Raw genomic sequence first — 24276 nt, forward strand, 5'->3', positions numbered from 1 at the left:
AGATCTGAAATACATGGATTTTACTATCGTTTAAAATGGTCCAATTATTCAGCAAGAGACGTGTTGATTTCCCTTTTATCTGATAAAAGTACCTGATTTTACCTGATTGTCTACTGGGTAACCATCCTTCCCTCAGTTGCAGTATATGTGTTACATATGGAGCTGAATCCATACTCACCTCCTTGAAGTGGCATTTGGCTGAAGCCCTATCCAACCAGAGCTTTGCACATCCTGCCCAGAATTAGTATGGGACTAGGCATGAAACACAAGCCAAGGAGTTTGGATCAAAGCTAATCCCAAAAATTTTGCTTGAGTTACCAAAAAATAGGTATTTTTTCTGTTGGACTTGGAACTCAGAGGATATAAGACCCAGGCTACTAGAACACCACTATGCATACAAGTAGAGGACTTGCCCAAAAGTGATAGCAACATGGAGCACGCGCGCGCGCGCGCACACACACACACACACACACACAAACAAACACACAATATGGCTAGACAGTTATGTAATACAAGTTGAGATCCTAAAGACAATTTTAATCTCCTGCATTAGCTGACAATGCTAGTTACCCTTGGATCCTTCACCAGCCAATTGGTTTGTATACGGCTTACGCTAGTTTAACTTGGGTTTTCTATTACCATTAAAATGATAAGACTTCTGACAAATGTATACATGATAGGACAGTAACTTATAATAATGAAATAAAACCACATATATTTCATATTAGCTTACCTTTTGGTTTAATAAAGCACTTGCCAATTTTTGCACTTCTGAACTCAGTAAGGTAGTTCCTCTGATGACTTTGCTGAGAGCAGCAAGAGACTGATGAACACTTTGTACTAAGCGAATGGCATTAAATTGTTCAAGAACGATAAATGACAATATTGGAGATTCTTGTCGATCATTAGGAGGAGACACTTTCAGATGAATCAGGTTTGAATTCTAAAAGAATAATATGTCATATTTACTGAAAGTAACATAATCACTGATATATTAAAACACTTCAAAAGTTAATAAAACCTGTTGTTACTGTAACCTGTTTTGAAATACGCTTGTTTTATGAATGATTAAATTTTTGAAACCTGCAAATACACAGGAAGGGAATTCTGGAGTTCACCAATATTTAAGTGATAAAGGAGTGGGAATTGAAAAAGGGGAACCAAATTGAGAAGCAATGGTCTATAGAGTAGGAAAAGTGAAAAGAATGGCACACTGTAAGCCAAAGAAAAGAGTAGAATAGCTACACTATCACTCACCACTATAAAAAGAGCAGAATAATGGCTTTGAAATAAAATGTCAATGGACATTTAATTTGAAAATTACCTGCATATATATTATAAAACCACACTAAATACCTTGTACTCAAGACCTATAAATATTAGTATTTATTTCTACATCTATACAATAAGAGAAGCTCTGATATATGGAATTTCTAGGGCCTCTCAAATTATTTTTAAAAAACCTCAAGAATCCCAGTTGTTTCTAAACAGCCTAAGTGGTTAAGGGGGGGAAATTACCTTTAATAGTATTCTTAAGGTGTCAAAGAACTGTCAAGAGATAAAATTCGGAAGTTCTGTTCTCTTACCTACTATCTATAATCTCAGTTTTCTCTATATATTATGTTTACAGTTCAAGTTAAGGCTCTAACAGTTGTCACAGTTGTTCTAACAGTTGCCACATTCATATGTTCTACTAGAGCACTGTCTCCTGTTCATCTATGCAGCATGATAAATAATCTAATAAGATCTAGGATGCCTACTGCCATTAAATAAATCACCATTAAATACATTTAATTGAAGATAGATTTTTAGGCTATGAACTCATATTTAGGCATTTTTATTTTTATTTCTATTAATATTTAAAATATTAATGCTGCTTAAATCATTTTTGAAACACACACATAAATGTACAATAATGTACACACTAAAATAAATAATTGGTGGTAACCTCAAAACTGAATCTAGAAGAGAATAAAAGTATACTATTACCAAAATTAAGTGGATTACCCCTTAAATTGAAATTGAATTAACTATTTGAATCAGAGCATGGAATAAATAATACTTAACACATCTCCAACCTAAATCAAGTAACTAATAAAATGGACATAAAATTTGGGTTACAGACTTTCCATAGTTCCTTATATAAAAACAACATCTCTGGATGTGGATAATATGTGGTATACAAATATTTATCAAATACTTATCTTATACTAAGCAAGATTAGCAAATAATTTACTTTATTTAAAAGTAGATTTTATGGATTTTTATCCATTCTATTGAGTGATGTAACTAATTTGCACTGTCCTCACTGTTACTTTATAGAACAGAAACACCCAAACTTAGATCATTCAAGCAAGAGTCCATTTACCTATAATCCAAGACAAGGACTGAACTTTTAAAAAAGTTTATTTAAGCAAATGACGACCAAGAATACTTAAAATTCAAGAATTCAAGTAAGCACAATGGTCTAGAGATGTGTAGTTAGTGTAAAATACAAGCTGGATTTCAAAGACTTAATATGAAAAAGGATGTAAAATATCACATTAATAATTTTTATTTAATTACACATTGAAATGTTAATATTTCAGACATATCAGGTTAAATAAAAATGTATTATCGTGTTTCCCCCAAAATAAGACTGGGTCTTATATTAATTTTTGCCCTAAAAGACGCATTAGGGCTTATGTTCAGGGGATGTCATCCTGAAAAACCATGCTAGGGCTTATTTTCCGGTTAGGTCTTATCTTCGGGGAAACATGGTATTAAAATTAATTTAACCTGCTCATTTGTACTTATTTAAATGTGGCTACTAGAACATTTAAAATTACATATATCACTCCCATTTGTGTTTCATATTACATTTCTATTGTAGAGTGTTGGCCTAGAGACTTCAAGTAAAAACCTGTAAGTTCAGCAATAAGAACAGAAGAACAGAGTGAAAACTAGTATATAGTTGTGTCTCAAAGTGTGTTTGATTAATGAAAGGTGAAAAGCATTGTGAAGAAAAAAACTAAAAATAGTGATGCAAACTGTATTAAATAACCTATATTAATGTATTACATAATATATTATATAACTATAATAACAAATGGGAAAAATATAACATAGCAGAAGATTGCAAAGTATATTGTAATATTTTTACAACATGATCTATTTCCTTTAGACCTTCACAAAATTGTATTAAAAAATAAAGTAAAATAACCCTAACTCTAAAAAAAGGTGTAGATGTTTTACACATTCTAAAAGGACAAAATATAAAGAAGATTTACAGCAGTAATGACATGTTAGTGTTACAAAATCTTAGGACAAAAAATATCAAATTAAGTATTATTTCTAACTCAACTATAGCTAAAATCACCATGAGTAAATTACAACATCTATACTGTATGATTTTTGGTGAAACTAACAAGGGATGACAGTCATATCTTTAGTCAACTATAATAAGAAAAGCATTTTTTAAAATTAGTAAATACAATTGACTGAATCATGTACTTCTGAAGGATGGCTTTGATATTTCAAAGTTCATCTTGTCTTTAAAAAGCTAAGTGTATTCAAAGGAGATTTTATCTGACTATGGAGCTGCTAGGGGCAAAAGGTTATGGATATTTTAAAATTTAACTATTACACAAGGAATATCTTTTGAGCAACTTCCAACCAAAAATTTTACACCTAGCAAGGTTATCATTCAGAATTGAAACAGATCAGAAGTTTTCCAGATAAGCAAAAGCTAAAAGAATTTATCACCAGTAAATCAGCCCTGAAAGAAATGTTAAAGGGACTTTGAGCTGAAAATAAATGGCCCTAAATAAAAATAAGAAAAGATATGGAAATAGAATTCTCACTGGAAAAGGTAAACAAACAGGAAGGTTAAAACACAAAAGTAGTAAAAGTAACAAAAATTACAATAATTAAGGGATGCACAAAATAAGATATAAAATATGTCATCAAGAATATAATATGTGAGGAAGAAGGAATAAAAACAAATAGCTTTGGAAAGTGTTCAAATTTAAGTTGCTATCAACTTAAAACAAAATGTTATTTACGTAGTATGTTATATATGAACTTCATGGTAACCATAAAGAAAAATAATAATAACTACAAAAAAACAAAATGAGAAAGAAATCTAAATACAACACTAAAGAAAGCAATCAAAACACAGGGAAGAGAAAAAGAGAAGGAACAGAAAAGAATTATAAAAACAGATAGAAAGCAGTTAAGAAAATGACATTAAACACATACTTAATAATTGCTTGGAAGGTACATGGAAACCACTCCAATCAAAAGACATACATAGCATGGCTGAATGGATAAAAAAAGGAAGACACAGCCATATAGTGTTTGTAAGCAATGCACTTCAGGAGGAAGGACACACATAAACTGAAAGTGAAGGGATGGAAAAAAGATATTCCATGGAAACAGAAATGAAAGAAAAAGCTGGAGTAACTACCTCATATCAGACAAAATAGATTTAAAACCAAAAACTGTAATAAAAGACAATGAAGAACATTACATGATAACAAAGGGGTCAATCTATCAAGAAGACATAACACGTATAAAGATATATGCACCCATAAGAATACCCAAATATATAAAGTAAGAATTAATGGGTCTAAAGGTAGAAATTGGAAGCAATACAATAATAATAGGGAAACTTCAACATCCCATTTCCATTAATAGTAGATTATTGAGACAGATAATCAATAAGGAAACTCTGCTTTTAAATACACACTAAATCAGCTGGACTTTATATAATACATATAATATATACGAGTATTATAATATAATATAACATACTGTGTTTCTCCAAAAATAAGACCTAGCCACACAATCAGCTCTAATGCATCTTTTGGTGCAAAAATTAATATAAGACTCGATCTTATTTTACTATAATATAAGACCCAGTCTTATGTAATATAATGTAATATAATATAATATAATATAACACCCAGTCTTATTTTACTATAACATAAGATCTGGTCTAATGTAATAAATATAATATAATATAATAATATAATACCAGGTCTTATATTAATTTATGCTCCAAAAGACGCATTCAAGCTGATTGTCCAGCTAGGTCTTATTTTCAGGGAAACACAGTAATATATAATATAATATGATCTAACTATAATTTATAATTTAATATAACATTATATATATAATTATAATTATATATATAATTATATATATATTATAATTATATATATATAATTATAATATATATATATATATATATCAGAACATTCTATCCAAAAGCAGCAGAGTACACATTCTTCTCAAGTACACATGGAACATTCTCCAGGATAGATCACATGTTAGGCCACAAAACAAGTCTCAATAAATTTAAAAAGACTAAACCATATCAAGCATTTTCATATCAAGTGCAATGGTATAAACCAGAAATCAAGATGAAAGCAAGTAAAATCACATGCTACTGAATAATCAATAGGACATCAAGGAAGTCAAAGAAAAAATTTAAAAAATACGAAGAGAAAAATGAAAACAGAAATATGACATACCAAAATCTATGGGAGGCAGCAAAGGCAGTCCTAAGTGGAAAGTTCATAGCGATATAGGCCTACATTTAAATAAAAGAAAATTTCAAATCTAACTTTACATCTAAAGTAACTAGAAACAAAAGAACAAATGAAGCCCAAAAATCAATAAAAGAAAACAAATAGTAAAGATCTGAGAAAAAAATAAATGCAATAGGGACTAAAAAGACAACAGAAAAGATCAATGAAGGTAGAGCTTGTTCTTTGAAAAGATAAACAAAATAGACAAAAATCTTTAGCTAGAGTAACCAAGGAAAAAAGAGAGGGGGCTCAAATGAATAAAATCAGAAACAGAAGTTATACTGATATCATAAAAATACAAAGGATATGAGACTACTATGTACAATTATATGACAATAAATTGAATAACGTAGAAGATATGGACAAAATCCTAGAAATATAAGAAACAGACAATCTTCCAAGACTAAATCATGAAATAAAAAGATTTGAATAGACATATTACTAGTATTGAATTTGAATCAGTAATCAAAAACCTCCCAACAAACAAAAGTCTATGCCAGACAGCTCACTGGCAACTTTTACTAAACATTCAGAGAAGGATTTAATACTTATCCTTAAACTATTTTAAAAAATTGAAGAGGATGGAATACATTCCAAATACATTTTACAAAATCAGCATTACCCTGACACCAAAACCAGACAAGGACACCACAAAAGAGGAAACTTATAGGGCAATATCCTTGATGGTATGTAGATGCAAAATCCTCAACAAAATATTAGCAAACTGAATGCAACATACATTAAAAGATCATACACATTCATTACTGGTATTTATTCCAGGGATGTAAGGATGGTTCAACATCCACAAATCAATCAACATGACATTTCACATCAACAAAATAAAGGATAACAATCATCATATAATTATCTCAACAGATGCATAAAAAGCTTTTGACAAAATGCGACATATGACAAAAGGGGGTATAAAAGGGAATGTATTTGAACATTATAAAGGCCATATATAACAAACCCACAGCTAACATCATACTCAATGGTGAAAAGCTGAAAGCTTTTGCTCTAAGCTCAGGAACAACAATGTCCACTTGTGCCAGTTTTATTCAATATAGTACTAGAAGTCCTATTTTTCATTAGGATGAAAAATAAATAAAAGGCATATACATTGGAAAGAAAGAAGTAAAACTGTAACTATTCACAGTGAAACGAAATTATGTATAGAAAATCCTAAAGACTCCAGGTATTGAATGGAAAAGATATTAGCACTTGGATGACTCCCTAGTATTTACTTGTTATCAAAATTTTATTTGTTTTCATTGTTTAAGTGTAATTATTCTTTTAAGTTTAGGTAGTACTGAACCATAACCTGATAAAAATGATTTAAAAAATCTCTAAACTAGAATGTGATATTAAGTTGTTTCATTTGAAACATTTACATACATAAATTTTAATACTCTCCAAAATAAGAGAATTTCTGCATCTAAGTGCCATATATTAACTTACCTAGTTTAAAACACAACTTTTGTGGGAATTACTATGTAAGTTATAAATTACTACTAGAGAAACATGAAACGGGAAATGAGTTACAGCTGAGAAGGCTTCTGGAAGATGCTGGGACTTTATCTGGCCATTATTAATTTAGCATAGCTAGGAAATTCCAGAAAGAAATAGCATTTCGAGAATCCTCACAGACAGAATCTACCATGGTTTGTTTATATAACATTGAAAGTTGCCTCACTATGGAAGAGGCTTAGAAGTAAGGTTGTATGTGGAGCCATGCTGTGAAAAAAATTTTACTTAGGAAAATTAATGGGATAATGATATGAAATATGATTTGGAGGAAGTAAATATTAGAAGGAGAGTCAAATTTAGCTTTCTGCAATAATCCTCATGAGAAAGAACAAAGGCCTAAATTATGGCAATGGCTTCAGGAAAGAAATAGGATAAAAACAAAATAGTATAACAGGATGAACTGTAACATACTTGATAGATTATTTAGGCCATTATGAATTTAATATAATAACTTTTAAAATAATCTATGTTTATATGAAGTTTAAAAAGTCGTGCTTGTTTCTGGCAAAAGAATGGCAAACTATCTCCCACTTCTTTGACAAAACAAGAGGATACTGAACCCAGAAGATGGCACAAGAATGGAAAACATCTGGGAGACAGAAGGTATAGGGTAATTAGTAAGTGGAGGATAAGGTAACCTACAGTTGATAAAGTAACTATGGCTGGAGAGTTTTTGGTTGCAAACTTTTTACATTATCCTGAATGGATCATTGTCTACCATGTCAGGGCTGGTAAAAAAAAAAAAAAAGAAAAAGCAATATCAAGCACCAGCTACAGACAGCAGGGTACTTGACATTACATGCATGTAGTCCAGCTGGTATGGGAACAGATTGAAACATGTATAGGTGGTAAGCCTGGCTTTTGGAATTGTAAACTCTCAGACTATGAAATTGAATAAAAGAAAAAAAAATCTACACCTGTATATATACATGATGATAAAATTTAAGGAGGGCAGAGAAAGAATATTCTAGAGAAAAAAATCAGTTTTAAAAAATTAGAATCAGATTAAAACTTCAATAAAAAGACAAATATTTTCTAAGAGCAATGTTTTCTTTTAATTAAAATTTATTGGGGTGGGAATGGTTAGTAAAATTACATAGGTTTCAAGTGTACAATTGTGTAATACATCATCTACATATCATATTGTGTGTTCACCACCCAGAGTCAGTTAAGAGTAATATTTTCTAAGAGTTCAAGGGAAAGAATTAGGAAGCTGAAAGTGGATCTGTAGCTATACTCGCAGTCTATCAGTTAAATGTGAAGATGAAATAAAGATATTCTCAGATGTAAAAGTCCTCAGAAATGTTAGTATACGAAGAACAATTTAAAATAATGTATTGGAATTGCCTTAAATTAGAGGTTACTCCCTCTGAGCCAGATACCACTGATTCTGTTCCTCTTAATGAGATGCAATTTTCAGAGCATTTGCGAAAACTGTAAATGATTCACATGCTGTTTATTTCCCCATTGAAAGCAGTGTTTAAATTATGTTTATTTGGTTTTTTAGCCCTCCGCTTGAAAACAATAATCTGAAGTATGTAAGCAGTCCTAGCCATCACAATGGCCCTGAAATCTCTCTCTACTTAGTCTCCCAAAGGCTATATATTTGCTCCTCAGTTAGTGAAAACATTTCTCTTTAAACAAACAGGAAAGCCCTTTCCTTAACTAGAGAAAGGTAAGGCAGACTCTCCCAGAGTGAAAAAACTTAAAGCAGGGAACTTCACATGTATTATTCATTCTCACTAGGAAAATTAAAAAAAAAAAAAAAAAAAAACCAGAACAACAACAAAGTGATTTCTGGTATATCTTATTAAGGAATAATGCTCATAAATTTACCAATACATATGTTTTATTGCTTGTATGAAATGAAGCGATTTGGGCATGGTAGAGGGGAAGCACGGTGAGAGAGGGCTGGAGAAAGAACACTTAGAACTACTGAAATCGACCATTTTAAATATTTGGGTCATAAAAATTAAAAGACAAAGAACTTTGCATTAAATTTTAATGAAGTTAGAACTTTCTGAACTGTATGTGCCTATATCTGCAAGAAAAGAACTGGGAACAATTACCCCATCCTATAAAAAAATAAAAGTAACCTCACAAAATTATTAAAGCAACTGTTCCCCCAAGATATGAAGGAGAAAAAATTCATTATTTGTGTTTTGTATACTCGTACTGGTATTAAATGTTGTAAGAATGTAAGAGGGTCAGTTTCATTTTTATGTTTTAGACTTTAAAAATGGAATTATACAACAAAATGACTTTTTCCCTCTAATACCAGTAAACATCACCAAAATAATAAAAATGATGTACTCATTCAATAAAAATGCTATTAAGTTTTAGTTAAGATTATATGTTAGTCTAATCTCTGGTAGGCTAATCTCTGCTATACTTTACTGAAGATAATACAATAAATCTCTGGGTTTAGAAGTATTAGAGACAATAAAATGGAAAGTTAAGCTCAAGTAGACTCTCTCTGTACCTTGATTTTGCTATCTATCTATCCAAAGGTAAATTAAACAAACTTTATTTTCTTTTTTAAAAAAACGAAACATGTATATTGAGATATAATTCACATGCCACACAATTCACCCATTTAAAGTGTACAATATATTATTTCTATTTTTTTCACAGAATTGTACAATCATCACTATAACCAATTTTAGAATATTTTCATCATCTTGAAAAGATTCCCCAGTCCCCCTCATCCCTGGCCTCCACTGTCCACACTAAACAACCACAAATTTACTTTCTGTTCTAGGGATTTTTCTTTTCTGGACATTTCATAAAAAATGGAATCATACAATATGTGGTCTTCTGTGACTAACTTCTTTGACTTAGCATAATGTTTTCAAAGTTCATCCATGTTGTAGTGTTTATCAGTATTTCTTTCTTTTTTTCTTCTTCTTTGTTTATTGGGATGACAATGGTTAGTAAAGGACCCAGCAATCCCTCTCCTGGGTAGCTACCCAAAAATTCTGAAAACATTTATCCATAAACATACATGTGCTCTGATGTTCACTGCAGCTTTATTTACAGTGGCCAAAACATGAAAACAACCAAAGTGTCATTCGATAGATGACTAGATAAAGATGCGGTACATATACACAATGGAATACTATTCTGCCATAAGAAAAGATAAAATAGTGTCATTTGTGACAACATAGATGGATCTTGAGATTATTATGCTAAACGAAATAAGTCAGACAGAAAAAGTCGAGAACCATATGATTTCACTGATATGTGGTATATAAAACTGAAAATAACAAAGGAACAAGACAAACAAATAAGGAAACAAAACCAGAAGGTAATGGGAAGGAGGGTGGTAGATGAGGGTAAAGGGGATCCAACATATGGTGATGGAAGGAACCAACTCTGGGTGGTAAACACACAATGTGATATATAGATGATATATTACAGAATTGTATACTTGAAACGTATGTAACTTTATTTTCTAATAATAAAAACAGTATAACAACAATATTAATAAAGGTAATATTTATTGAGTGCCTATTACCCACCAGGCACTATTGCAACATTTTCTTTAATGCTAATGACATTAAAAAGTATTAGTGCTCCTATACCACAGATTTCGTTACTAATTTTTATAGTTCTTACTATTGTAAAAATATGGAAGTAATTTAATACCCTGTGAAATGACACTTTTTATTCAACTTTTTTCTTTTGACAAAGGCAACAACGACAAACAAAAAACTAAAGAAAGAAAAAAACTGAGCTTTCACCTTATAAATAAAACACTTAAGTGACCTGATAAAAATGTGAGTAGGTCTGCTGGATTTCTGACTTTCAAAACTGAATAAAAAACAAAAATTCAGAATGATGCAATCAAAAATTATTTACGACTTCCTTTCAAAATCTATTGATTTAATGGGACAATAATAAGAATAACGAGTATTCTAAATAAGTTATAAGAATCATGAAACACATTTAAAAAAAATGTCAAGTTTTTTTAAGCAGCACACGTGCATCTGCATTCTGACACTCATGAATATATATGAAATATTGTACACTGGAAGCAAAATAGAAACACTCACTATAAGTAATAAATTTTATCCAGAACCCATATATTAATCATTCATTAAAAATGATGATCATCATCATTATGCTAGAAAAGTAATTAATTTAAAATAATTATATTAGTATTTGATAGAAAACCCTTTGCATGTACAATTTAATTCGGATTCTAAAGTGACCCAATATACTTAACATTTACCTATTCTTTTATCTATTAGGATAAGCTTCTTAGTTAATTACATCTTCAAGATAAATACTAGAAAGCTTATGCTACTGTTCTAGATTCTCTGCTTAGTTATCAAAGGGATATCAAATTTCCAAAATATAGAGACCCTAGGGCAATTTCATCCTAATATTATCTTTAAAATCTGCATTAATAATAGCTAATACTTACTGAGCACTGAACATGGGATAGGCCCACCTCTAAGTACTCAGTATTAACCAATCTAGTCATTACAACAATCTATTTCCTCATTTCACAGAGCAGGCAAGTAGGCAAAGAGAGCTTAAACAAAATACGCAGTCACATCTAGAAGTGGCAGTCAGAATTTAAAACCAGGCAGTGGAGTTCCACAGCCCATGCTTTACTACATTATACTGCCTTAAGAAAGAATGGTACACGTATTCTACTTCTGTCCTATTTTAATAAAACTTTATATTACCTTGCAACATGGTTTTTATGTAAACAATCATAAAGCTATATTCAACTAAAAATTACATAAAACACATTTTCTTTCAGCAGGAAAAAGTGGGAAAATGTTCCTTTTCATTCTAAGAGAAATCATTCACATTCCTACATTAAAAGTTTATCTATAAATGAACCTTAACCTGAGTCCTTGTAAGTCTTGCTTTATTTTCTAGTGTTTTGCTTTAAAATAAATGAATGTAAGAGATTACAAGGTCTGTTTTTAGTTTCAGACCATGCTCTCTCTTTCATACACACATGCACAGCACACGCATGCACACACATACAAGAACTGGAATTTGCTATTCTAAATGCCTAAGATACCACATTGATCCTATCTTAGAAATGGAAGGTAATCTTTATATTCAATCCATAAAGACATTGAGGGATATTTCATCATCATTTTATTTGCATTATTTCTTCCAAATCCTTTTATTTCCTGACACCATCTGAGAAGACAGCTACATGTCCAGTTGACTCCAGTTCTTTGAGTACATTTTGCAAAACAGGAAGTTTAAACATGCTTAGTATCTACAAATGATAAATATTCCCCTTTCCAAAGATGTGAATTCTGATACCCTATTCCCAGTTCTATTGTCCTAAACTCAAGACAACTTCACAAAAATTGAAGTAGTTTATTCTTATCTGTTTCTGTTAAAGATTATGATAAAACTAGTTTATGATTCATAAGGGCTGCATACTAACCCCAAATGCATGACCTCTACTTACTTCTTTCGCTAGTTTCAACCAACTTGAACACAGCTGAAACACATAAATCCAAATATAGGTTTTAAAAATTATAGAATACAAAATCTTTGCAAGATCAAATCTTCTGAAGAAGGAAGAGGTTAAAATTTCCCCTGTACAAGAAAGAATTGTTGCACTAAATCTATATAGTTGCTACCTCAATTCCCCTCCCTTAGCCTCATAAACAAGGTTGAAGGTTGGAAACCAAAAAGGCCCAGATCTAAGCAATGAGTTAAACTCACTGACTTCTTTTTTAAATTTTAATCTGATCAACAAATGTATTTGGGGTTCTTATCTGAATATAGTACTTACTGTATTCTTAATGGATTCCTAACTTGTTCAGCCTAATATGAATAAAGAGTTAAAATTTCTGGGGTCTTATGTAATATATTTTTAGGGATCTCCAGTAACCTACTATTATTAACTTAACTAAACTACAAAAGGTCCATAGATATTTTTAGCTTACCAATCTAAAAGATTCTACAATTGGAGGGGGAGGGGGAGGGGGAGGGGGAAGGGAAGGGGGAGGGGGGGAAGGGAGAGGGAGAGATGGGGAGGGAGGGAGAGAGGGAGAGAGGGAGAGAGAGAGAGAGAGAGAGAGAGAGAGAGAGAATTGCTTTGTGAAGTAACGAATCACCCCTGTCCTTAGCAGGAGGGATCCCAGGTGGAGGAGACTCTGGGCAGTGCTCTGACTTCTACCCCTTCCTGAAGTAGGAGCCATTGCTCCTGGCCTGCAGTGCCTGGGGATGGAATTCTGACCTCTAGTCTGCAACTGCAGTAAAGAAAAGTGTCATTCCCTCTCCCCAGCTGGCTCTACAGGAGGTGGGGGAAGTTCTGTCAGGAAAAACACTCTGAAGCAGACCAGAACAGCACTGCAGAGGCTCTATAAACTAACTTGACATTGGAACAACTCAGAAGTGAACCAGGATGTATACATTCTGAACCTAAACAGGTTGACTACATACTAAAAAAGAAAACTTAAATAGACACTAGGATCTTATAATTCTCAAAATGTTCAGGGTACAGTCCAAAATTACTCATACCACAAACAGTAAAATCTCACCTTGAATAAAAAAAAGACAATCAACAAAGGCAAATACCAACATAACACAAAAGCTGGAATTACTGGATAAGTATTGTAAAGCAACGGTCATTAAAATGTTCCACGGAGCAATTATGAAAGTGATGTAACAAATAAAAGTCATGAATTAGTTACCTTGGCCCTTTAAAAAAAATCATAAAAATGAAACTGTTTTCCTGCTATACTTCCCATATTCTTTTTTTTAAAACTAAAGTTTATTGGGGTGGCAATTGTTAGTAAAGTTACATAGATTTTAAGTGTACAATTCTGTATCACATCATCTATAAATCCCATTGTGTGTTCACCACCCAGAGTCAGTTCTCCTTCCATCACCATATATTTGATCCCCTTTACCCTCATTTACCACCCCCCTCCCCCCTTACAGTCTGGTAACCACTAAACTATTGTCTGTGTCTATGAGTTTTTGTTTCTCATTTGTTTGCCTTGTTCTTTTGTTGTTTTTGATTTATATACCACATATCAGTGAAACCATATGGTTCTCTGCTTTTTCTGTCTGACTTACTTCACTTAGCATTATAATCTCAAGATCCATCCCTGTTGTCACAAATGGTCCTATTTCATCTTCTCTTACCGCCGAATAGTATTCCACTCTGTATATATACCACCACTTCTTTATCCATTCATCTATAGAAGGTCATTTTGGTTGTTTCCATGTCTTGGCCACCGTAAATAAAGCTGCAATGAACATTGGAGCACACGTGTCTTTATGTATAAATGTTTTCAGATTTTTTGGGTAGATACCCAGGAGAGGGATTGCTGGGTCATATGGCAATTCTATTCGTAATTTTTTGAGGAACCTCCACACTGCCTTCCATAACGGCTGCACCAGTCTGCATTCCCACCAACAGTGTATGAGGGTTCCTTTTTCTCCACAGCCTCTCCAACACTTGTTACTATTTGTCTTGTTGATGATAGCCATTCTGACTGGGGTGAGGTGATATCTCATTGTGGTTTTGATTTGCATTTCTCTGATGATTAGTGATGTTGAGCATTTTTTCATATGTCTATTTGCCATTTGTATGTCCTCTTTGGAGAAATGTCTCTTCAGGTCCTCTGCCCATTTTTCAATTGGGTTGTTTGTTTTTTGTTGTTGAGTTGCATGAGTTCTTTGTATATGTTGGATATTAGCCCCTTATCGGAGGCACTGTTTGCAAAAATCTTCTCCCATTCAGTTGGTTGCCTCTTTATTTTATCGATGGTTTCTTTTGCTGTGCAGAAGCTTTTACATTTGCTGTAGTCCCATTCATTTATTTTAGCTTTTAATTCCTTTGCCTTTGGAGTCAAATTCATAAAATGCTCTTTGAACCCAAGGTCCATAAGTTTAGTACCTATGTTTTGTTCTATGCAGTTTATTGTTTCAGGTCTTATGCTTAAGTCTTTGATCCATTTTGAATTAACTTTGGTACATGGTGACAGATAGCAGTCCAGGTTCATTCTTTTGCATGCGGCTTTCCAATTCTCCCAGCACCATTTATTGAAGAGGCTGTCTTTCCTCCATTGTATGTTTTTTGCTTCTTTGTCAAAAATTATCTGCCCGTACTTAAGTGGGTTTATTTCTGGGTTCTCAAATCTATTCCATTGGTCCTACGTGTCTATTTTTCTGCCAATACCATGCTGTTTTGATTATTGTTGGCCTGTAGTACAAATTAAAGCCGGGGAGTGTGAAACCTCCAGCATTGTTCTTTTTTCTTAAGACTGCTTTGATTCTTTGGGGTCTTTTGTGGTTCCAAACAAATCTGATGATTTTTTTGTTCTATTTCTTTAAAAAATGCCATTTGGATTCTGAAGGGGTTTGCATTAAATCTATATATTGCTTTGGGTAATATGGCCATTTTAACTATGTTGATTCTTCCAATCCATGAGCACGGTATGTCTTTCCATTTCTTTGTGTCTTCTTCAATTTCTTTTAAAAATGTCTTATAGTTTCAGCATATAGATCTTTCACATCCTTGGTTAAGTTTATTCCTAGATATTTTATTCTTTTCGCTACAATTGCAAAAGGAATTGCTTTTTTTATTTCTTTTTCTGAGATTTCATTGTTAGCATATAGGAATGCAATGAACTTTTGTATGTTGATTTTGTAGCCAGCAACTTTTCTGTATTCGTTTTGTTTCGATTAGCTTTTTGATGGAGTCTTTAGGGTTTTCTATATATAGCATCATGTCATCTGCAAAGAGTGACAATTTAACTTCTTCTTTCCCAATGTGGATGCCTTTTATTCCTTTCTCTTGCCTGATTGCTCTGGCAAGGACTTCCAACACTATGTTGAAAAGCAGAGGTGATAGGGAACAGCCCTGTTGTGTTCCTGAACGTAGAACAAAGGGCATCAGTTTTTCACCATTAATTATGAGATTAGCTGAGGCTTTGTCATATATGGCCTTTATGATGTTAAGGTATTTTCCTTCTATACCTATTTTATTAAGTGTTTTAATCATAAATGGATGTTGTATCTTGTCAAATGCTTGTTCTGCATCAATTGATATATTCATATGATTTCTGTCCTTTTATTTTGTTACGTGATGTATCACATTGATGGATTTGCATATGTTGAACCATCCTTGTGCCCCTCTGATGAACCCTACTTGGTCATGATGAATAATCTTTTTAATGCATTGTTGCATTCGATTTGCTAGAATTTTGTTTAGGATTTTTGCATCTGTATTCATCAGAGATATTGGTGGGTACTTTTCTTTTTTTGTGTTGTCCTTACCAGGTTTTGGTATCAGGGTAATGTTGGCCTCATAAAATAAGTTAGGGAGTACTGTCTCTTCTTCAATTTTTTGGAAGAGTCTGAGCAGGAGTGGTATTAGATCCTCTTGGAAGGTTTGGTAGAATTCACTAGTGAAGCCATCTGGTCCCAGACTTTTGCTTTTGGGAAGGTTTTGGATGACTGATTCAATTTTGTTACTAGTGATTGGTCTGTATAGATTTTCCAGTTCTTCATGGTTCAGCCTTGGAAGGCTATATGTTTCTCAGAACTTGCCCATTTCTTCTAGGTTATTGAATTTGGTGGCATATAGTCCTTCATAGTATTCTTGGATGATCCTTTGAATTTCTGTGGCATCCATGCTAACTTCCCCCTTTTCATTTCTGATTTTATTAGTGGCCTCCCTCTTTTTATCTTAGTGAGTCTAGCCAAGGGTTTGTCAATTTTGTTAATCTTTTCAAAGAACCAGCTCTTTGTCACATTACATTTTTCTATTTTCTTTTTGTTCTCTATTTCATTTAGTTCTGCTCTTATTTTTATTATTTCCTTTCTTCTGCTGACCTTGGGTTTCATTTTTTCTTCTTTTTCTAGTTCTTTAAGGTGTAACGTGAGGTTATTTATTTGGAATATTTCTTGTTTCTTGAGATAGGCCTGTAATGATATAAATTTCTCTCTTAAAACCACTTTTGCTTCCTCTCAAAAATTTTGGTAGATGTATTTTCGTTCTCGTTTGTTTCTATGGATCTTTTGCTCTCTCCTCTAATTTCTTCTTTGACCTGGTCATTCTTTAAAAGTATGTTGTTTAATCTCCATGTATTTGTGGTTTTTCCTGCTTTCTTTTTGCAGTTGATATCCAATTTCAATGCCTTGTGATCAGAGAATATGCTTGGTATGATTTCAATCTTTTTAAATTTGTTGAGGTTAGTTTTATGTCCCAATATATGGTCTATCCCTGAGAATGTTCCATGTACACTAGAAAAAAAATGTACAGTCTGATGTTTTAGGATGAAGTGCTCTATAAATGTCAATTATGTCCATTTCATCTAATGTGTCGTTTAGGGCTGCTATTTCATTATTTATTTTCTGTTTGGATGATCTATCCATAGCTGTCAATGATGTATTTAGGTTCCCTAGTATAATTGTGTTTTGGTCAATTTCTCCCTTTAGTTGTGTTAGTAGTTGCTTGGTATATTTCGGTGCTCCCTGATTGGGGGCATAAATATTGATGACTGTTATGTCTTCTTGTTGTATAGTCCCTTTACCATTATGAAATGTCCATCTTTGTCTCTTGTTATCTTTTTCACCCTGAAGTCTGTTTCATCTGATATCATTATGGCTACACCTGATTTTCTCTGGGTACCATTTGCTTGGAGTGTCAATTTCCACCCTTTCACTTTGAGTCTATGCTTGTCCTTGTAGCTGAGATGTGTCTCTTGGAGACAGCATATGGTTGGGTTTAGTTTTTTGATCCAATCTGCTACTCTGTGCCTTTTTATTGGTGAGCTCAGTCCATTTACATTTAGGGTGATTCTTGATATGTGAGGATTTCCTGTCATTCTATCTTTAGTTTTCTGGTAAGGCTGTGTCTCCATCGTTTCTTTGTCTTTTTGTTGTTGTCTATTATTTTTGTGTGGTGGTATTCTACGATGTTTCCCTGTGTTTCTTCTTTTATTACAGTATATATTTCAGTTCTGGATTTTTTTTGAGTGATTAACCTTAAGTTTATGAAAAAGAGAGTTTGATATTTAGAGTATTCCATTTTCTTCAGCACGCTTAGTTTCTCCATTCCCATATTCCGGTTCAGGCCTTTACTCTCACCCTTTTTATGTTTTGGTTGCCAAATTGTCCCTGTTGATGGTGGTCGACTAGCCTCCTTTAGTATTTCTTGTAGTGCAGGTCGTGTATTAGAAAATTTCCTCAGCTTCTGTATGTCTGGAAAGGTCTTTATTCCTCCTTCATATCTAAAGATTCCTATATTCTTTATTTTGCCAGTTGATCCTTTGTTTTATTTAGTCATTCTGCTCAGAATTTAAGATTCTTAAATTTTTAGAATCTACTCTAGCTATTAAAATTTTGTCCTTTTAGAAGTCAAGTATATATACTGAGTTAGATTCTTTACATGTGTTATTAATAAGCATTAGCATTACAAAAGGTTATTATTTATAAAAAAATTAACTACATGTTTGTATTCTTTAGCCATTGCCTTTTCTCATTCTATGTCAAAATACTTAGAATGGCCAGGCATTTGTATCTTTCTATTTGAGGACACTTTCTTGCTTACCTTGTAGAGTTTTAAGGTCCTTATTTGAAAACAAACCTTCTATTACATTGGCAAGTCATACTGTTATCTTTTATGAGTTTTTGTGTGTCTTTGGCTTCATAAAAATAAAATTTTCCTTAATTTTTAGGCATCTCCAACTACTTCCTCTAGTAAACCATTCCCAATAGCCAATAACCATTCTAGTACTTCCCGTCTTTAAGAAAAAACATACTGGGCCCCATATCTTGATCACCTTATATCTCTACTCTCCTTTGTAGCACATTTGTAGAAAGAACTGTCTATACATACTGTTTCCACCTCCTTGTCTCGTATTTCTAGTTTGCCTTTCAAACCTAACTCCCAGTCTCCTCATTCCACCTAAACGTTTCTTGTCAAGGTCAAGGTTACGAATGACTTTTATTCTGAAAATCCAATGACCAATTCTGTTCTCATTTTGCTTACCCTCTCAGAAGCAGCGTGGCATAATTAACAATTCCATTCATAATGAAAGACTCTCTTCTCCAGGTTTCTACGATACCACAGCCTCTGTGGTCTTGCTTTGTTTGGCTTTTTGGTTGTTTCCCCTCATTAATACTCTTGTTACTCCTTTCCTGATAATAACTCTAAATGTTGGATTCCTCAGGGCTCATTAGTGAGCCCTTTTTCTTCTCTTTTTCTTCCCCAACCCTTTAGATGATATAATGCTTTCTACTTACTTAAATATTACTTAAATGTTCCCCAGATGCTAATAAGTCCCAAATTTATATCACACATCCAAACACCTTTTCTGAGCTCCACCTTATATATCCAACTATCTATTAGATGTCCAAAATTAAACTCTTGCTCAACTCTGAAGCATCACTGTCTACTCTACTCCTACCTGTGCAGAATTTGTGCTGTCTCCCTGTCTTCCCTGTTTCAGAAAATGGTGCCACCTGCACCCAGTCATTCAACCCAGAAAACCTACACATCCGGGTTTTTTTTTAATCCCACATCCGAATCCATGTTTAGGTTCTTTAATACTTCAAACATCTAACTCGAACGCAGCCCTTCTCTCCTGCTCTACCACCATTAACTCTTACTGGACAACTACAAGAGCCTTCTGAGCGTTCTCCTTAGTTCCTCTTTGATCTCACTCCAAACTGATTTCTACACAGCAGCCAGACAGATCTGAAATTGTAAACAGGATTGTAGGTCCTCTACCACTTAAAGCTCTTTCATGGTTTCCCACTGCACTTGGAATAAAATACAAACTCCTCACTCTATCTTAATTATCCTCCTGATCTCATTCCACACGATCCGTTAGTCTCTATACTCCAATCAAACTGACTTTCTTTCAGGTTTAGTGAATGTGCCAGCTTTTTCTCTTCTCAGGGAATTTGGGCATGATGTCCTCTCTGCTCAGAATGGCCTTCCCCTCCAACTCTGGCTAGCGTCTTCGCATTGCTCACGTCTCAGATTCAATTCCACTTCTCAAGCAAGCATTCCCTAACTATCCAGTCCAAAATAGGTCTTCTCTCCTTTTCTTTATAATAGCACCTGTCCTTTCCTTCCACAGCATTTGAAATAATTTCTAATAATATATTTATTTGCTTATTTACTTGTTTAATTTTTAAAAGGTCTCTCTTACAAACTGTAAATTCCACAGAGTATGTACCATGACTGTTCTACCCACAACACAGTCTCTAGCATAAAATCACTGAAACAAATTAGGTGGTCAATTAAAATATTTTGACTGAATGACTGAATACTATATAATTATATAAAAAATAAAAATAATTTGCTTAGAAAAAGGGCAAATCAAGTAGTGGTCATATATTATAAATCTCTGTACCTTCAATAAAAGTAAAACGAATAGAGAATGTTCACATATGCATGATTATAAAAGCTTTATACATATTAACTTATTTCATCCTTATGAGATTCCAGTGAGGCAAACATTATCATTACTTGCATTTTATAGATAAAAGAACTGAGGCACAGAGAAGTTGAGTAACTTTCCTAATTTATAGAGCTGGTAAGTACTGGAGCTAGGATCTGAACCCAGCAGTCTGGCACTAGAAGCCAATTCTTATACTGTGTTAGATCAGTGATGAGCATTAGACATATTTTACAGCCAGGTCCCTACCAGCAGACATAAGGACCATCAATTCAGAACAGAGGTTGGCTGGAACCAAGTAGAATGGCTGTGGAAGTAAAAACTAGCTGCATAGCAGCCCTGGTGAAATAGTTCTCTAGAAAGTCTCTAAATAAATTCTCTTCAACCTATTCACCAGGAAAGAAATAGCTCCATTAGGATATAAACATTCCACCTCGTGGGAACTTTTAACAAACTGCATTTACTGGATTCTTGAACAGGAATTCCAAACTTATGTCCTATTAATGACTTTATATACCATGGAAAATAATCTCATTCTACAAACATGTTCTTTAAACTGAAAACATAACTTAGTAAAGTACGAGTTTTATCTTGGGAAGGAAAATTATAATCTTCTCCAACTAGAAATTCTGCAACTCCCATGTTGCTTTGTATAATAAAGAAATAACTACTAAATTGGAAATCAAGAAAAAGTGAATTTTCAAGAGACTACTAAAATGAGGCTCATGTAACAAAAGACCCAGAATAGCCAAAGCACTATTAAGAAAAATGAACAAGGCTGGAGGTATCACACTCCCTGACTTCAATTTGTACTACAAAGTCACAATAATCCAAACAGCATGGCATTGGCAGAAAAACAGACACACAGACCAATGGAATAGAATTGAAAACCCAGAAATAAATGCACATATATATATATATGGGCAGAAAATTTTCGACAAAGGAGACAAAAAAATACAATGGAGAAAAGAAAACCTCTTCAATAAATAATGCTGGGAAAATTGGAAAGCCACATGCAAAAGAATAAAACTAGACTGATATCTGTCACCATGTACCAAAATTAACTCAAAATGGATCAAAGACCTAAACATAAAACCTGAAAAAATAAACTGCATAGAAGAAAGCATAGGTACTAAATTTACGGACCTTGGGTTCAAAGAGGATTTTATGAATTTGACCTCAAAGGCAAGGGAAGTAAAAGCAAAAATAAATGAACGGGACTGTATCAAACTAAAAAGCTTCTGCACAGCAAAAGAAATCATCAACAACAAAAACAAGCAATCAGCCACATGGGAGATGATATTTGCAAACACCTCCAATGAGCAGCTAATATCCAAAATATATAAAGAACTCATACAACTCAACAGCAAAAAAACAAACAATCCAATTAAAAAATGAATAGACACTGCTCCCAAGAAGACATACAGCCAACAGATATACGAAAAAATGCTCAGCTTCACTAGCTATTAGGGAAATGCAAATCAAAACCACAATGAGATATCACCTCACACCTGTTAGAATGGCTATCATCTACCAGACAAATAATAACAAGTGTTGGAGAGGTTGTGGAAAAAAAGGAACTCTCATACACTGCTGATGGAAAAGAGTATGAAGGTTCTTCAAAAAATTAGGAATAGAATAGAATTAACATACAACCCAGCAACCACTCTTCTGGGTATCTACGTTTATTCGTAAAGATATATGTACCCTGGTGTTCACTGCAGCATTATTCACAGTGGCCAAGACATGGAAACAACCAAAGTGTCCTTTGATAGATGATTGGATAAAGAAGTGGTACAGATACACAATGGAATACTCCTCTACCATAAGAAAAGATGAAATACTGCTATTTGTGACAACATGGATGGATCTTCAGATTATCATGCTAAATGAAATAAGTCAGAAAAGATCAAGAACCATATGACTTCACTCATATGCAGTATATCAAAGTGAAAGCAACAAAGGAACAAGACTAACAAACAAAGAAACAAAAACTCATAGACACAGAGAATAGTTTAGAGGTTACCAGAAGGTAAGGGGAGAGGGGGGTGACAGATAAGGATAAACGGGATCAAATATATGGTGACGGAAGGAGAACTGACTCTGGGTGCTGAGTACACAATGTAATATATAGATGATGTATTATAGAATTGCATACTTGAAACCTATGTAATTTTACTAACCAATGTCATCCCAATAAATTTAGTAAAAAATAAATAAAGAGAGGCTCATATAATTAAAAAAAATGAAAATAGCAGCTAGACCGATACTTTCTTACATGTATCATTTCAGAGAACCTATGTATTAAATACTTTGTGAGCTTCTAAAGGACAGGGCACTAGTGCACTCATATTTATAGCCACAGTGTTTGCAATGCACATCTCTGGCAAACCATAAAGTGGTACTTGTGTTAGACTAGTACGGTACATATAAAAAAAGTCATCCAACTGAATACTGGGAAGGTATATCCATGCAGAGGGAAGTGTAAGAACAGATACTAATGTTAAACAGTAGCTGGCATACTGAAAACAAACAAACAAATAACCCAGAGAGTATTCTGGTGTAGAAAAACCTGAAACGTGGTACAAAGAAATCAGCCTTCAGAGGGTAAGGAATAAAAACTTCAATATGAATTGGGATTAAGAATGGCAATCAGAGCCATGAATTCACAGTCAGAAATCTCACATATAGGCATTTTTATAATATTATTAAACATATGAATTGCAAAGTTATATTTTTAATTCCAGAGAATAAATCCCTATTCAATAAGAATAAGAATCATAATATTCTAGTGGTTTTGCCTAGTAAGCAAGCAACTATTTTATAATCTACAATATAAATATTCTACAATATAAAAACAAGTCAATTCCAGTTGATAAACTGTTTCTCCTTAGCACTTTGATTCCTTTGAAACATTTCACTGTTAATAGCAGTCACTGACTTTACAGAAAGGAGAGAGAGAAGGGAAGGTGTAAGCAAAATATGTTGCAGGTATAGAAGATGACATAGCACATTACCAGGATAAGAAAAATTATACTGGTGACACTGCTTCTTGGGCTGAGCTACTTACATTATTATTTCTCTTTACAGGATACTGTATATATGAAGGGCAGTTCAGTGCAAAATTTTACCAACATGGATAGTTTGTGGATAAAACTGGAAAAACAAAGGATAGGGAGAAAAAAAAAATCAGAAGAATATTCCACTACTAACCTGGTTTAGCTTCTTCCAGAGATTGAGGACAGGAGAAAGTTCATTAGACCAGATTTCTCTATCAAATTTGCAACCAGCTGTTACTGATCTGCCCAAGATCCTCAACTGTGAAATAACCTGAATGAAGAAAATAATAAATAGCAATAAATGAAAATGACTTCAGAGAGAAACAGCATAGGTATAAAAATAGCCATATTTATTTTATAAAAAAGACCAAATATAAACAAGTTTTAATCCCATTATCTCTGTTAAATGGGCTTAGTATTTTACTAATGTATTTAAGTTAGTACCAAAATAACTTAAAACTGTGAAACTATTATAAAAATTACATATTATAATGGCTCTCATTTGAAAAATTGATTCTTTAGCCAGCAAGCTCTAATTATCTATTATTAATAACCTCCTAGAGTCTCCATATGCTTATTTCTGAAATTCAATGTTTTTCCACTTGATTGCTTTAAATTTCAAACTTCTGATAAAGTTTTGTCAAAAGATGAAATGACAGGAAAGATTTTAAATATCAAAATGTATAAAACAGTAATTACTGT

At 33.1% G+C, this 24276-nt stretch overlaps 1 protein-coding gene across 4 annotated transcripts in view; it reads right to left on the reverse strand.

The window, feature by feature from the left end:
* DYNC2H1 (dynein cytoplasmic 2 heavy chain 1) overlaps positions 1 to 24276 on the reverse strand; it is a 293546-nt gene that overhangs the window by 57373 nt on the left and 211897 nt on the right. For all 4 annotated transcript variants that reach the window (XM_074335553.1, XM_074335552.1, XM_019717180.2 and 1 more), the window contains 2 exons: positions 23729 to 23845; positions 734 to 943 (listed from right to left, as the gene is read on the reverse strand). In XM_074335553.1, coding sequence (XP_074191654.1) covers positions 734 to 943; positions 23729 to 23845 — 327 coding nt within the window. The remainder of the gene's footprint in view (positions 1 to 733; positions 944 to 23728; positions 23846 to 24276) is intronic.

Source organism: Rhinolophus sinicus, linkage group LG06, assembly GCF_036562045.2.
Source record: "Rhinolophus sinicus isolate RSC01 linkage group LG06, ASM3656204v1, whole genome shotgun sequence".
NCBI classification, from domain to species: Eukaryota; Metazoa; Chordata; class Mammalia; order Chiroptera; family Rhinolophidae; genus Rhinolophus; species Rhinolophus sinicus.